Source organism: Myodes glareolus, chromosome 5, assembly GCF_982192425.1.
Source record: "Myodes glareolus chromosome 5, mMyoGla1.1, whole genome shotgun sequence".
Lineage (NCBI taxonomy): Eukaryota > Metazoa > Chordata > Mammalia > Rodentia > Cricetidae > Myodes > Myodes glareolus.
The window spans coordinates 59,955,534-59,972,446 of NC_142030.1; the positions used below are offsets into that span (position 1 = coordinate 59,955,534).

Here is a 16,913-nt window from a genome sequence, read left to right on the forward strand (position 1 = left end):
CATAGTGAAGTGCGTATACATGTGATAGCACACATCCAGGAGAAAACACATAGTGAAGTGTGTATACATGTGATAGCACACATCCAAGAGAAAACACATCTTAAGTATGTATACATGTGATAGCACACATCCAAGAGAAAACACATACTTAAGTGTATATACATGTGATGTTCACAGCTGCACTCTTCACCTCACCAACAGCCAGGAGTGTCCCAAGCGATGAACGAATGGGCAAAATGCTAAACACGTGTTACATGCATGTTTCTCCATAAAAAGGAATTAAATACTGATATATATTATGTTGTGGGAGAGCTTCCAAAACACTGTGCTAAGTGGAAGGAGCCACACATAAAAGATTATGTTTTTAACTGTGAAATTTCTAGAAGAGGCAAATCCATAGAGAACACAGTATCAGCTCAGAGGAAGTGTGGAGCAAGAGCCTTGAAAGTGGCTGGTCACAGGGAGGGACTACCAGGAGTGATAGAGTCGTCTTGGAACTACAAAGAGAGTTGGGGCGTCTAATTTATAAATATGCTAAGTGCTTGACTATGGTTTAAAGAATTAGTTTTATAGGAAGCTCACCTCATTAAAATTAGAGGAAAAAAGTTTGGACCCGCCAATATTTTTGTCTGTCTTTCCCAGCTAACCTACAATACTTGTATACTGTTAGAGATATGATATTTTTAGCATTTAGAAATATTACTTCACTGTCCCATTCTAATATCCTGCTTCCTCCTGCTCCCAAACCCAACCCTAAGGTTTATCCCATTTCTTCCTATAATGAAACATCATTTCCTTAAAAATTAAGTAAAACAATTATTCCAGATTTCCCCCCAAATATCTTTACTCATGAGTCCTGGGTACCATGTGTCCTCAGCACTCAGTTTCGCTCCAAAGTCATATCCCGAGCCTATATTAAGTATTGCGCAGTTTGCACATGAATTCAAAACCAACTACAGTGAAACATTAAGACTGCTTGACGTGGTACGAAAGTTGAGAGAGGCACAAGGCATAGTGGTTCACACCTGTAACACCAGTACTTGAGGCAGAGGCGGGAAGGTTCTAAGTTCAAGGCCAACCCAGGCTACAAAACCCTATATCCCAAAAACAATCAAGCAGATAGAGGAATAAACCATCCTCTCTGCATTTTCCAATTCTTGTAAAATCCAAGAGGTTATGTGAATGAATGCATGTGTGTGTATGCGCACACAGGCATGCATGTGCGTGCACACACACACATACACACACACACATTAAACAAATGGAGATCATAGGATTGTATTGTATAAAGCATTCACAATGACTTTTAAAACACTATTAAACATATTTTATGTACAAAGTAGAATTAAGTGTAGAAAAACTATGTTATTGCCTTTCTATGGTACTGACAGGTGATACTTGCTCTACACTCTAAGTCACCAGCACTAAAATCCAACTTTGACAAAGAGAACTTTGTGTAAAGCCTGGATAGAAACTTGTCATTCTGACATGTTCTACTGATTCAAATGTTTATTACATTTACTTATTTTGTGGTGGGGATGTGGGACACGTGCTCCCCTGTGTATGTGGAGGTCGGAGGATGGGACATGTGCTCCCCTGTGTATGTGGAGTCAGAGGACAGCTAGCAGTAGCTAGTTCTCTTTCCACCATGTGGAGTCCAGGGATTGAACTCAGGTCATCAGACTTGGTGACAAGTGACTTTATCGACAGCCATGTTGCTGTCCCTCTATTGCGATATTTTAAATGATCACAGGAACTATGAATGGAAATGTGTGCCTTTCTTCTGGCCTTCTGGGTAGAAATGTTAATACAATTTAGAGGTAGAACACAGAGTCCCTTCGTTGTTCAGTTTGCTGAACAGACTACAAGGCGACACAACATATTCAACACTGTGAGAGATGTTTATTTTGTGTTAGTGTGAAGACAATATAAATTCACCATCAGCATTACCAAAAGACAAATCCCACTCTGTAATTTAGAGTATTATCGAGACACAGGCCCCATGGGAAATGACATCCAAAACTCTGGTGACAGCAGCTTCCAATACAGGCTTTCCCAGACAGCTTCAGTTGTAGTGGTCGGTAAAGCGGAAAGACTTGGCTTCGGGCATGTTGTACAGGTTGCTCTGCAGCTGTTTGGAGCGCCGTGCTTCCAGCCGGAGCTGCCTGGCTCTCTCTTTGACAGCCTGTTGCTCGGCTATTTTTTCTATCTGTTTTCTTCTGAGCCACCTGTAGAAAGAGGCACGGTCAGATCTGGTGACTATCATATTATAAGCTTCTCATCTGTAAACATACAAAATTAACATTTTTAATAATGAAATGGGGTCAAAAGACAAAATTGCTAAAGTATTAACTAAATATTTCAGGCTTATTTCCCAGGCTCATTCAAGAAGGAAGTTTATACTTGAGATCAAATGCCACCACCTGACAACAGTGTCTATTTTCTTGTGAATAAGTTTGCAAAGAAATATTTAGAAGACAGGAAGTCTAGTGCTAGTAATCACGGGTAGATTTCTGGATGAGGAAATGATCGTCCTTGTCCTCAATGCACTTGAGGACTTTTCCTTTTCTAATAATGTACTTTTCCTTTTCTAATAAAAGGTTTAGAAAGATATAGACAGGAAGAGAAGGAAGAAATGAAGGAGGGGGGAGGGAAAAGATGGAGAGAGGAGAGGGAGGGAGGGAGGGAGAAGGGAGGGAGGAATTGGTACAAGTGGAGTCAGTTTTCACTGCATTCTCCAACCTTCCCAGAGGCTAACGCCCTGAAGTGGGGTCTGCACGCTCAGGACCACAGAGGATACAGATAACAGAAGAGAGACCATGCTGGCTTTTCAACACTGTGAAGCGCGGTGACCTACTGTTTAAAGGCCCTCTCACGGCCCTCCGTTCCTCTCAGGAAGAACAAACACTCCTCCTGCTTCCTGAGCTCCTCTGTCTTCCTTTCTCTCATCTGCTCCTCGTGCTTTTTCTTAAGCCATAATCGGAAGGCCGCTTGTGGGTCTCGGTTCACCTGCTGAGTAGGAAAAAAAACCACAAGATTTTCTTAATTTAGATGAACTAACACTACCTCTTAAAACCCTAACGAAGTTCTACAAGATGGCAGGTGCCCATTCAGTGTCTGCAGAACACCAACTTCAAGGTGCACTCCTAGCACTCAACCCAAATGCATGTCTCCTCCACCAGCTCTCATCATGCTCTGAAAGGAAGCAGCCCTGGCCCATCTCTTTTCTTTCATTCTGTCTTAGTTAGGGTTTCATAGTTGTGAAGCAGCATCATGGCAGCTCTTATAAAGAAAACACTTAATTGGGGTGGCTTACAGTTTCAAGGTTCAGTTCAGTATCATCATGGCAGGTACATGGCAGCATGCACACCTGGGGTAGCTCAGAGTCCTACAACTTGCAGGCAACAGGAAGTCGACTGATACACTGGGCAGTATCCTGAGCATAGGAAACTTCAAAGCCCGCCCCCACAGTGACACATTTCCTCCAAGAAGGCCATACCCACTCCAACAAAACCACACCTCTTAATAATGTCACTCCCTATGTGTTATGGGGGGGCTAATTACATTCAAACTACCACACATCCTATTGAGTCAAATGGGGAGTGGAGCTTAGGAGCCTTTGCATGGCATACTCAGTGTCCTGAGATCCACCCCCAGCACAGCCACAAATAGTCAACTAGCGGAGAAAGTAACGGCTTGGTTTTCAAAGTGAATTTTTTGCCTAATGAAATACTTTTCCCCAAAGATACAATCATCTAAAATTAAGAATGGAATGAGTTGTAGGCTTTGGAGTAGTTCCTGAACATTCCATGGTGCACAGATTATTAATGTGTAATTCAACACTGTGTTAACCTCTTCCAGAGGACCCAGGTTCAGCTCCCAGAACCCACATGAGAGCTCACAACTATCTCTATCTCTGGTTCCAGGGGATCCACTGGCCCCTTCTGTCCATCAGCAGCACTGAGCATTTGTGGCACACAGACATACATGCAGCCAAAATACCCATGCCCATAAAGTGAAAATAAATCCTTGAAAAATTAAACTAATTATTGCTGAATGTACACACACACACTCATGATTTCACATATCTCTTTTTTCATAGTATTTATCACTTAACATTTTATTTTATATTCCAACATTTTTTTAATATTTATTTTTCACTCGTGTGTGTGTGTGTGTGTGTGTGTGTGTGTGTGTATGCATATGTGTGCAGGTGCCTGTGAAGCACAGACGGCATTAGACTCCCTAGAGCGGGAGTATGGGCAGTTGTGAGCCAGCTGGCCTGAGGGCGAGCAGCCCCACTCTGGTGCACTACAACAGTAGCAAGCAAGCACTTTCAGATGCTGAGCCATTGCTCCACCCTCTAGGGATTGTCAAATGTTAAGAACCTCGTCCTCCATGTGCTCTGGAAGGCAGAATATCCCTGTTTTGGTTGGGACTCTATTCCTGTACACGAGACAGCACGTGCCATCCAATAAGCAAGCAGATAAACTGCTACAGTAGATACATGACAACTTTACTTAGCATTTCTTTGATTCTAGAAAAGTTTGTATCATTTTTCATCTGCTATGGTCACCTGTAGGGGAACTTTCTATCCACTCCTTTACTGGTTTTTCAACTGGGACATTGAAAGTTTTGCTCTAACAATATAAATACTGAAAGTATCAATATTTGTAGTAATTTTGAAGCTCCTAATTAACCTTTTATGGAATTTTTATTAAAACATTTTTAGGAATACCTTTTCATTGTTTCAAATTATGTTTATGTGTACACATCTGTGTTTGGGTATGTGTGTGTACAGTGCCTGTAGAGACCAGAGGCATCAGACACTATGGAGTTGATGTCACAAGTAAATGTGTGTATGTACACGTCTGTATGTGGGTATGTGTGTGTGTGTGCAGTGTCTGTACAGACCAGAGGCATTGGATGCCATGGAGCTGAGGTGGCATGTGTGGGTGCAGAGAGTTGAACCTAGGGTCTCTAAAAGAGCAGCTGGTGTTCTCAGCTACTGAGTTATCTCATCAGTCCTGAGGAAAATAAACTCTGAGGAGCAATGCTAGCCAGGGAAGCAGCTCAGCAGACTGCACATCTCTCCTCCAGATCCAACCCCCAGTCTCACCCCGAGCTCTGTAGCAGACCACCACCCAAGGCTTACCCTTCCTCTCTGCCCTATCTCTAGAGGATCACACAAGATCTTCTTCACCACCCCATCCCTCTGTTAGGTCACTAGCTCACAAGGTATTGCCTGGGAACCCATCAGTCATGCAGGCCAGGGAAGCAGATGGGTTATCCTCAGACCTAGTCTCCCTCCTCTCCTCCAGATCCAATCCCCCAGTCTTATCTCCAGCTCTGTAGCAGATCAACTTCGGTAGCCTCTCGTTCCTCTTTGCCCCCATTCCCGGGGGACTAAGAAGATCTTGGTGGCACATCCTGTTTTCCTCTCTCCTTTGGGCCCCCTCAGCTCCCCCACCCCAGCCCATCTCCATTCCTAATGTCAACTCCCAATACCTAGAAACACATCCTACCTGAACCCCCAGGGATCACACATGGCAGAACCTCAGAAGCATTTCCTACCAGGCTACCCACAGACACCACACTCTGCTCAGAACCAGAGAGGGCAACAGAAGTCAGGAATGGAACACCCATCCAACCAAGACAAGACCAGATGTCAGCACTGAGAATTTCAATTTTCCCAAACCCAGATGTCTAGACAGAAGTGTGAAAAGATGATCGGTGACAGCCAGGACAATATGTCTCCACCACAGCCTAGCCACCCCACTACAATAGGCCCTGAGAAATGCAATATAGAAGAAGCACGAGACAAGAACTTCAACATAGCCTTTAAGGATATGTTAGAGGTCCCTAAAGAAGACATAAATATATCTATTAAATCTATGAAAACAGTAGAGTGAAATGAAGAAAACAGTTCAAGACTTGCAAGTGGAAACAGAATCAATAAAGAAAACCCAAACTGAGAAAAAACTGAAAATAAAAATTTAGGAACTCTAACATGGACCTCAGGGACAAACATCACCAACAGAATACAAAAGATGAACAGTCTCAGGCATTGAAGACAAGATAAAAGAAATAGATACCACAGTCGAAGAAAACATTAAATCTAAGAATTTGCAGGCATAAACCATCCTGGAAATCTGTGACACTATGTAAGGACCAATTCTATGAATAATTGGATAGAGGAAGAAGAAGAAACCCAGGTCAAAGGCACAGAAAACATTTTTAACAAATCATAAAAGAAAAAAAATTCCCTAACCTTAAAAGTGCCTATCAGAGTACAAGAAGCATACAGAACACTAAATAGACTGGACCAGAAAACATCCCCTCAGAATATATTAATCACTAAATGTACAGAACAAAGAAAAATATTAAAAGCTGCAAAGAAAAAAAGTAATATATAAGGGCAAACATTAAAATTACAGCTATTTCAATGCAGACCCTAACAGCCAGAAGGTCCTGGACAAACTGCAGCAGATTCTAAGATCAGACTATTATACCCAGCAAAACTATCAATCACAATAGCTAAAAAAGACATTCCAGCCAGGTGGTGGTGGCATATGCCTTTAATCCCAGCACTTGGGAGTCAGAGGCAGGCAGATCTCTATGAGTTCAAGACCAGCCTGGTCTACAGAGGTAGTGCCATGACAGACTCCAAAGCTACACAGAGAAACCCTGTCTCAAAAAACAAACAAACAAAAAAAGGACATTCCATAATGAAAATTAAATTTAAGCGGTATCTATTTATAAATACAACCCTACAGAAGGTGTTAGAAAGAAAACTCCAACCTAAACAGGTTAACTACATGCAAGTAAACTGGGAATAAATGATCCTAGACCAGCAAATAAAAAGGAGATAAAAACCTACATTACCACCACAAAATAACTGAAATCAACAAACACAGCTCATTGATAACTCTCAAATTCAATGTCTCAATTCCCCAATAAATAGACTACAAAGATATTGCACATACCTTGAGTCTTAAGAGCTGAAATCTACAAATATAATAAACAGTATGTAATAAAATATGATTATTAGACTAAAAAAATATTTATAGCAGATATAATGGATAAAGAATCAAAACCCTTAATATAAAACTCAATGAAAAAAAATAAAACTGATTTCGATCCGTAATTCTGACTGACCAGCTGCATAAGTGTACATGACCTTTTCTTTCGGCCCAGTGAATTTACTAGAGAAATTCACAGAACTCAGGGGAGAACTTACCCTTCAGGGTTCACTATGTTACTAAAGGATATAGGAGCGGCCAGATGTCTCAGTGAGTAAAGGAGTCTGTTGCCAAGTCTAACTATCTGAGGTCTATGCCAGCCACCTACAAGGTGGAAAAAAAGAACTGGCTTGCAAAAGCTGTATTCTGACCTCTGCAAGAAGGCTGTGACAAGCACAGCCATCCCACCCCTGCAGCACACACAAACCTTTAAAAAGGAATGTGGCTAGGTGTGAGTGGGCCACATCTGCAGCACTAGCACTGGGGAGATGAGGCAGAAAGAAACCAAGTTCTTCACAAGTTAAAAGATACACTTGGCACTCTTATTGCATAGAAGCTAGCCTGGGCTATATGGCAAGGCTGTTTAAAAAGAGACAGGATAAAACCAAACAACAACAGAAAGAATGTATAAAGAGGGGCTAATAGGTCAGAGAGAGTGCTGCCCTTGCAGAAGACCCAGGTTCAGTTAACTGGACCAGTGTGGTAACTCACAACCACCTATAATGCCAGTTCCAGGGAATTTGATGACTTCTCATGGTCTTCCTGGGTACTAGGCATACATGTGGTACATATATATTCCTGCAGAATATATATATCTATATATATACACCCTCTCTCCCACACACATAAGAATAAAGAAGGCAGAAGAACAGAGTTCACTGAAAAAGGCAAATGGGAAGGAGCTTGAAGTTCCTAGATCTGCTCCAGGGAACAGCAGCACCCAGTTTAACAAACCAGGGAGCTCTTCAAACCCCTGGGGTCAGGAATCTGGTGAAGGCTTCATAGAATTTATGGATTAGCCCAGGTTAGCCTCTCCCCACTTTCTATCCTTGAGGGGGAACACGAAGTTCCAAGTCCTGATCATGATTTAGTGTTTCTAGACATCAGCTCTCATCCAGAGCTGTTCCTTTAGAACCAGACACGCATGGCTCAGAAACCCCTCAGGGATGAGGTACTCCCTGCCAGCAACCAGAAGCAAAAACCAAATACAACAACAAAACCAAATACTAGAAAAAAAGACCCACTTAGCATTCCTGCTCTTCCAGGAGCAACACAGGATTTTAGCAGCTCTGGGCAAGAACTAAGGATGAAACCAGTACTCATATCTTTTTTACTATATCACAAACACAAACCTGTACACACACACAAGAATGGAAAATATTAACATCAAGACAAACTAAGAAGACAAATCACACATGGTATTAGCTAAACTGTGGTAAATAAACTGTGGAAAATACATCACTCACTAGCCTAGGAACTAGAAATTGTTTTAAACTTGGGTGGCTGATTACACGTTGCAAAAATTAATACTCTGAACATTCAAAAGTTTTAGATTTTACTCTGAAGGAACTTCCTCGCAGTCTTCTTAATGTTCCTCATATAATGTGCAGCTTTACTGAAGCACAGAGATATTGAATATTGAAAATATTGAAACCTATCTAATCCTACATGAGGAACAAGTTAGTTAAGAATAAAAGCTAGATAGTTAAAACAAAGGCTTAGAAAGATGTCCACAATGAAGTGAAAGCAACCACAAAATGAACTTTTAATAAAATAGGTAAAAATTAAAAATAATATATGCTATGATTTCATTCTTATTCATTTATGTGTATGCATGTGTATCTGTGTGCACATGTATATACTAGCTGTGAGTGGGTGCCCAAGGCCTGGCATCTGATCCCCTGGAGCAGGAGTTACAGGTGCCTGGGAACCACCCAGTGTGGGTGGTGATGGGAATGAACTTGGGTGCTCTGAAAGAGTAGGCGGGGCTCTCAAAAGCTGAGCCAGTCTTGCTGCCCTGGTATTTCAGCTTTTTTTTTTTTTAATTAATTTTGTGGAGCTGGAGAGATGACTCACTGGTTAAGAGCCTTGGCTGCTTGCCCAGAGGACCTGAGTTCAACCCCCATGGCAGCTCAGAGCTGTCTGTAACTCCAGTTCCAGGACATACAATGTCCTCTTGTGATGCCCTCAGGTACTGGGCGCACACATGGCGCATAAACATACATGTAGGCAAAACACTCAGACACATAAGTAATACAAATTAAAAATCTGGCATTTTTAAATTTGATTTCTGACAACTCTAAAGTGACACCAGTCCATAGATTTGTAAACAGAAATGTGTGTATATTCATCCACTTTGAACGTTATGATTAAAATGCCTTGAAATGCAAATTAATAATTTCTCCTGTCTGTGCTAGACAAGTGGGAGGACAGTTAGAACCACTGACGGGGTCTCCCAGGGGACGGCCCTCACCCTGCTGGTCATGTCTTCCATCTGCTTTGCCCGCTGGACTCTCCGCATCTCGATGACCTGCTCTCTTTTCCTCTGCAGCCATGCTTTGAACACCATCTCGTTTTCTTTCTTCTTCTCATTCTCTTCCTCTATTTTGCGTTGTTCTTCCTGGGAGGGTGATCATGAAAAAGCGTTAGTGGAAAGCTCATGAAGCCATTTGTGAGTCAAATAGAGCCATTTCAGTTCTGAAATTAGGATTCCCCGCCTCAAAACTTTCCAAATGAAAATTTCTCTCTTTCACACATAGGGAGGGCCTCTAATTCCCTGAAGAGGAAAAATGAAGTTCTGTAAGGCAGTTAAGCCAGACAAGTGTACGATTACATGGTGTTCCTTACAGGCCATTGAGAAGGCTGTATATCATTTGTCAACTCTTAGGTTACTTTCGGTACCAATTAACTAAGTTACTTAAATGCAAACAATAGCACATTTTAGAAGCACTATCAACTGCCTGAGCATTATTTCATTGTTAAATTAACTGTGATAAAGGTACTTCAGTTGTGAAATAAAATACTTCACTCACTCAGAAATGTGTGGGAAATACATACAGACAACAAAGAATGTGGCTGATACCTTGTTTTAAAAACACTTTCACCAATGTTGGGACTGTAGTTAGTTGATGAAATGCTCCTAGCAACCTTGGTTCTATTTTCAGAGCAGCAAAAAACTAAAATTAAGGCAATAATGAACTTAAAAATACATAGGAAACAGAGAAAATATGCCAAAATTTGAGTCTTCTGATAAGGATACAAGAGTTATGTTGTTTTATAGGTGTTTGAAATTTTTTATTAAAATGTTTTATTAAAATGAAACATTGATGTTCATAAACTAGTATTTTGCTGCTATCAGAAGCTCACTTAGAGACCTGGTTAACTATTAAGAAAAAATGAAATTGTGTCTGAATTACTCATTTAACTGTTATAAAAGAAGTTATCAAAACTTGAAGGAAGCTACTTACATCCATTCTGTAGATCTGTAAGGTGGTCACAGAGAGGATAAGAACGGTGCAGTGGGAACGGCACCAAGCTACAAGTTAGATATGAGCCAGAATCTCTGAGATTCTACAGTGTCAATGTGGCCAGGCCATCTGACTTCTTCCTCGCTATTCTCGTCATTTGAGATTTCAGGTGGCATTGGGAAGCATTTCATTAGGGATATCGGGCTCCACTCTCCCTTCCCCAGTAGTGGGGCATGCTAGACACTGCTCCACCACTGAGCTCCATCCTCAGCCAAGCTCCACTCTCAATGTAAAACTAAAATCCCTGAAATCAAGGGGATTTTGTGTAGACACAGACGATATAGGAAGTGCACACAGACAAAATAACAATAAGTTAGCCTGTTGCCCTGGTGCCTTCCTTTTGCCATGTAAGATTTGATTCTCACCTATCTCCTATATCCAGCCTTCAAGGGTCATCCTTAAAATGCCAGTGTCATTTCTGAAATATCGTCTGGCTCTAATGTAGATGTTCTACCATCTTTTGTGTTGTTTATGAGAAACGGTCAAGGTAGTGACAGTGTTACACACACACACACACACATGCACATACACACCTTCAACACTTACACCAGCGATTTAACAACAGTAAAGTAAATAAGTAAATCCCTGCCTTATGTCACTGACAAAACATAAAAAATACACTCCCGCTTCAACACAAATGCCCACTGGCCTTTCTTCTTACCTCCCTCTTTAGCTTTTCTCTCTTCCGTTCTAGCTGCTTTTGGAGTTCTTTCTGCCGTGGCGACAGACAGTATGTTGAGGTCACTGGAGAGACATTTGCAGACTGGATCCTGTGATTAGACCTCCTGCTTCCTTTATTTAGATCTGGGTTCGCAGCAGAGCTTGGACGAATCTTGGGGTTGGGTGGTGGCTGAGGGACTTGAGCCAGTGGCTCTTCTGCTGGGGAGAGAGCCACAGGGTGAACCTTTGCCACGGGCTCTTCTTTCTTGACACCACCAGCAGATGGGGTGGGAGACCTGAGCGGCAACTGGGGGGTTTCATTGTCTGTAGTGTTAGCACTATTAATGGGAGGCAGAAACCCCTGACTCTCGATGTCTTGTAAATTCATAAGTTCAAACTTCCCGTCTCTCTCTACCAGTATCTTCCTATCGTTTTCTTCACAGTTGCCGTCAGGAACTGATAGGAGCACCTTCTCTTGTCCCAGTTCGCCAGAAATGCATAACTGAGACAGTTTTCCAGACATATTGTTTTCATTTTCCGAGAAAGCTTTGCAAGTGTCACTGTCTTCTAAGGGTGGGACTTCTAAATCGACTAACTTGTCCTTGAACTTCAGTTTTCGCTCCCTTTTGTCGTTCACAGGCTCTTGATTCTGTAGGAGCTTGTTCGCCTCTATAATTTTCTCCATAATGTATCTCCTTACTTCCTCGTCCTCATCTTCCTCCAGCTCTTTCTGGTTTTCCGGTTTGAAGTCCTGGAAGGAGTTCTCACTGTCTGAGTCTGATATGGGATCCAGTGGCTGAATGCTCGGGACGGAAATGAAGTCATTTCTTCTGAGTGAGGCCTCGTCCTTTACAAGTTTATCTGGATCAGAGAGCTGTTGGCTGTGTTCTGTTTCTGGTTCATCCTCTTTTAATTCCTGGTCAAGATCGTCTTCCTTCTTGCAAGCCATCTTTAAAAGAGACCAGTACAATTGAGACTCTGGTCATTTATTTGGGGGACAATGGAAATGGATGTTTTTTTTTTCTGTTCATGTGGTTTATTTTATACACCGGGGAATGTAAGTGCTTCTGGCTTACACTTTACTCATAATATTAGAACCCATACTTTTGAGCAGCTCAGAGAAATGCAATGAGCCCTCATTATCATGCTCCAACTCTTCAACCCTATGCGCCACATATGCAGCTGCTCCAGCTCCAGCTGCAAGGCACTGCTTTCACCTCGCCTCTCAGCAGAGCTCGGCCTCCACTTCTTCTGGGCACTTCTAATATGATGCCTGAAACGCACCTCAGAAAAGCTTCACTTTTGCCTTTTCCCCAAATATTCTGCTTCATTTATGACTTTACCACGTAACAAATCAAGAGGGCGTTAAGTCTGTAAAACCTACTGCCTTCATTTCCTCAGACTCTCCCAATTAATTCCCTCGAATCTGAATAACTGTTCTTATTGTTGTCCTTCTAACGTCACCTCATTTGATATCCAGTCATATTCTTTGTTACATCATCATTGATTGACACTAATTATATATAAATATATGTGTTGAGTGTGTGCACATGTGCACGCAAAAGCATACTAGCAACAGGAACAGCTGGGGAAGGTCACGTTTCCTGACTTTCCCTTCCATATGTCGGATCAATAACACAGCATCCTGGGTAATATACTTCTACAAGTGTGTGTGTGTGTGTGTGTGTGTGTGTGTGTGCCTGTGTCTGTGTGTATGTGTATGTCTCAGATCAATCCTTTATTTTTTTCCTCTATCTGAATTACTCTGAAGCACTAATTCTGTCTTAAAGTTTCAGTTATTAGCTAGGAGATTATATTTTTAAAGGATTTATTTATATTAAAAGTATAAACCCATTATTTTTTTTCAGGTTTTCACCTTTGATGCATGAAATCATGTTAATTACGTATTTATTTAGATTAAAATTTCATAATCACTTGAGCTTTGCTAAATGCATTATAGTTCTCATTCTCATCCACCCAAGCTTTAAGGCACAGTATTGAAATCCTCTGATGCCTCCACTTCTTATCTCCAATACGGAGATAATGGTATTTAGTCAATACACATCAAGAATCGTGAGGTTTAACTGCGATGCCATTAGGGAAAACCTTCCTGGTGGCAAAGCACTTTCCGAGTGTGACTGTCATGCACACTATTGGCGGTTTACACATACCTCTATTAAGCCGCCATTACTTTTTTCTTTATCATTGATCAACCACTCCAGGTCCTTCTCAAAGTCATCCTCATATTCCCCACTTTCTTTTGAATCAACAGCTTTACATTCATCCATTTTTTCCACTTGTCAATGAACAATGCTGTAAGGTTTAAAAGATAAAGGTGCGTGTTAAGCCAGTTTAGAGGTGGCATGGGGACAGAGATCAGTGTCGCAGGCAAGCTAATTACCACATAGAAACGTGTAACAGGAAGTGCTCCGGGTAAGTGTGTTTGTACACACCCCTCAACGGCAACGCATTTCCATAGCAGACATTTCTAACAATGCTTCCATCTCCTCCGGTTCTCCCACCGCCAATCTGTAAGATTTCTGCAGTAGAGAAGAAGATGGAGGCTTAAGAAAGGATTTTCCCCATCCCCTGCCAATCAGCAAAGCTGCCGCAGCAAATGGTGCAGTTTGGGCTTTGTGTTGAGGTTTAGTTTATAGCTATTCGGATAAATAAGGAGTCAACTAACTGGATAATAATCAGTTCTAAAATATTAATTGTACTCTTTCCAGATATTGAACACAGATACATCAATTTTCATATTCCTTTAAACAAAAAATATAAAACAGGCTTTCTTGACAAACTCAAATATAAGGCTTCAATAACTTCTCAATGAGAAGTTGAGGGCAATAACATTTTGAGGTGACTTGGATAAGCCAACATCCACCTTTAAGACAGGCTAAATAAAATACACCATCTACCTCTCTGCCATTTTAAAATAAGGGCACTGTGAATAACACAGAACAAAATAAAATTTGCTATAACACAAAAGTCATACAAAAATCTATTTTTTGCATGCAAAAATCTATACAAAATGCTGTTTTTCCACACTCATTATGCCTTGGCATAACCAACTTGTTTTTCACAGAAGGGGTACTGAAATTTATTAAGATGTTTAATTTATTGTTAGAAGAAAAAGTCTGTAGAACTAACTCCTCAATGTTTTCCCTGAGTTTTATAATAGCTCTGAACTCATAAATAGCAAGCATGAAATAGTTCATACTTCTGAGCTATTAAACAAAGACTTTTATGCATCATGACTTAGAAAAAATATTACTTATATGAAAACTAAAATGCTAAATTCAAAACCAGAATCAGTATAACACATAAAAATATATCAGACATATTAGGAGCTATTAAAGTCATACAAATGTAAGTTAAAAGAAAAAGGCATAGGGAACGTGAATGAGAAATAGATGAAGTTGCATCAAATCTGAAGTGTAGCTGAATTTCTATGACTCCAGAAGAAACACCGCCACCGGCTCTTGTGCCAACAAACAGCATAAGCGCCAGCTCTTGTTGCCAAGTCCCTTGCGCCTTGCGAATGAGTCACGGGGCATTCAAACCTCCGATTTTCTAATCATCACCAGGACACGATCCATATGACACGCACAGCACATACTAGCGTACAATGCTATCTTCCGTGAACCAAATGACTTAGCATTTTCTACTTTATTACTGTGAATTTCGCACATTTAAAGTTTATCATCAATACAAATCTACGAAAGTGGTTCAGCCCAGATCCACCCTCAATAGTGAACTGCAGCAGAAGTGAATTCTTGGCTCTTAAGTCTGGGAAAATTCACGAGTGTGTAGGTGTCTCAGTATGGGTCCGAACCAAGTGCATATATGCACTTTATGCTGACAACTTTATTCCCAGATTAAAAATATTTAAAAAGACATTAATCTGATACTCCGGTCCCAGGCTTGTCCCATATGATCTTTTAAGCCATGCTTGTTGAATCACCAGGAATCCAGGGAACAGTAATGAGAAAGCTTTTTCATATAAAATAAGCATTTAGCAAAATTTATTTTTAAAAGCAGTTAAGCAAAACCTCACAATATTATGAAACCATCCTACCTGATGCATTCTGATTAAGACTGCGGTAGTTTGAAATATTTTTTTTAAATTGCAATCTGTTACAAGCTCTGACACTAATGTTTAATAAAATCAATAAAATTAGTAATGATTTGAATTCGCACTGAGCATCCTAAATTGACACCAACTAAAGGGATAGCACTCCATGTGTGGAAGCCAACATTCAGGAGTGATTTCTTTTTTTCATGCAAGCCACCTTTCACATTCGAGAACTTTGAGAAGGGGGTATAACATGACAAAAATGCAGAGCTGGCATCTAAGCCACTGTCTGAGGGGTTCCCCTTGTGCATGGCTGCAGCGACGCTATGCCAGGCTGGGGAGATCCTGGGGCTTATCCTGGAAAGACAGCTCATCTAGAGAGCTTCACCTACCTCCCCTCCCCGCTAAGCCAGACGTTTATCTTCTTCCTAGTCCTCCCACCAGAATCTGCGTCCTCCTTCCCTCCTCTCCCGCCGAGTCCCCTCCTGCCTGTAGAAGACGCAGCGGCTGGGGACACAGAGATAGCCGCGGGAGCTCTCCTCTCCTTTTCTAAGCTCTGACGAGGCAAGGGTGACACCCCCGGGCCGGCTCCTGAGACAGCCAGCACCCGGCTGCCATGGCAACGGCGCGTCTCTCCGGTCTTCATCCGGGCACCCCACTACTGAGGCTCCGTAGGCTCATGCGCAGCCGCAGAACACAACCCGCAAACACCCGCACCTCACGTCACACTAGGGGTTCCCAGACCAGGAGTCCAAACATCATTGCGGTTTTCATGCCGCACGAGGGCCTGGCGAAGGACTATTGCTTCGGGCATGGATTTTTTATAGCTCGACAGATTTTGAATTTGTTGCCAAAACTTGTAAAAGTGCATTTTGATTTTCATTTTCTCAAGTTAATATTAAAAAAAAAATAGCAAATTTTTAATTGCGGTTTCGATCCTCAGTTTTTTCAAAAAAAATTTTTTTCTTACAGGAAAGAGTTATGAAAGAAAATAGAACTTTTAGTTCTAAGCATTCAAGCTTATGACAACCAGCTACAGTTTCCCCATAACTTCCCTAAATATCTGTACGGATAAAGGGAAAATAAGATAACATTCAGTTTGTGGTGACAGGTAGCAGGGCAGACACCTAATCCAGCCAGGAAGGAGCTCACGAAATAGGATGCAAACAGAAAGGTAGCAATGTGGCGCAGGTGAGAATTCATCTTAAAAAGGGCAGATTGGAAGGAGATTAAAACAAAAATGTTTTCTGCAAAGTGTTTTCTCCAGAGCTTACTTTTGACAAATACAACGCAGTGTGGGGGAGGAATGGCTGCAATGCCCATAGAGATGGCTGCCCGTGAGAACACAAAAGGCGTCAACTCGTTTTGTTGACTTGAAATAAACCAGCTGGCGTGCAGCATAAAGCGAAACCCTTTGGCTCATCATCAGCCATTGAGGCCCATCGCGGCCCCTCGGCGACTGCAAACATAATGTGGAAATTAATAATGCGGTCTAGGGATAAAATTGTCCTTGCTCATTTCCTTGGAAAAGTTATTAACCGCGTTCATTCCTATGGAACTGCGAGCTCCCTCTCAAGTCGAGACAGGTTTTTAAGCATGTCCAATCCCTTACCCATATAGCCATTGAAG

General features: G+C 41.5%; 1 protein-coding gene across 7 annotated transcripts; it reads right to left on the reverse strand.

The window, feature by feature from the left end:
• Positions 1-1,882: 1,882 nt before the first annotated feature.
• Positions 1,883-15,931, reverse strand: Ccdc181 (coiled-coil domain containing 181). 7 transcript variants are annotated; one of them, XM_087906334.1, is made up of 7 exons: positions 15,774-15,930; positions 13,663-13,749; positions 13,381-13,522; positions 11,211-12,158; positions 9,496-9,642; positions 2,858-3,012; positions 1,883-2,228 (listed from the first exon to the last, which is right to left on the reverse strand). In XM_087906334.1, the coding sequence occupies exons 3-7, from the start codon at positions 13,495-13,497 to the stop codon at positions 2,066-2,068; spliced, it is 1,530 nt and encodes a 509-aa protein (XP_087762460.1). In that variant the 5' UTR covers positions 13,498-13,522; positions 13,663-13,749; positions 15,774-15,930; the 3' UTR covers positions 1,883-2,065. The 7 variants fall into 7 exon arrangements, with proteins under 7 accessions (XP_087762460.1, XP_087762457.1, XP_087762458.1 ...); XM_087906331.1 differs by having other exon boundaries at positions 13,611-13,749; XM_087906332.1 differs by having other exon boundaries at positions 15,677-15,930.
• Between the last annotated feature and the right edge of the window lie 982 nt (positions 15,932-16,913).

What these genes read in the sequence shown, in the direction of transcription:
- Ccdc181 (XM_087906333.1), bottom strand. Translation starts at nt 13,497, where the DNA reads ATGGATGAATGTAAAGCTGTTGATTCAAAAGAAAGTGGGGAATATGAG. An exon ending in TGGAAGACATGACCAGCAGG is followed by an intron (nt 3,013 to 9,495) that starts GTGAGGGCCGTC and finishes TTTCCTACTCAG; the next exon opens with CAGGTGAACCGAGACCCACA. An exon ending in CGTGAGAGGGCCTTTAAACA is followed by an intron (nt 2,229 to 2,857) that starts GTAGGTCACCGC and finishes CTCTTTCTACAG; the next exon opens with GTGGCTCAGAAGAAAACAGA.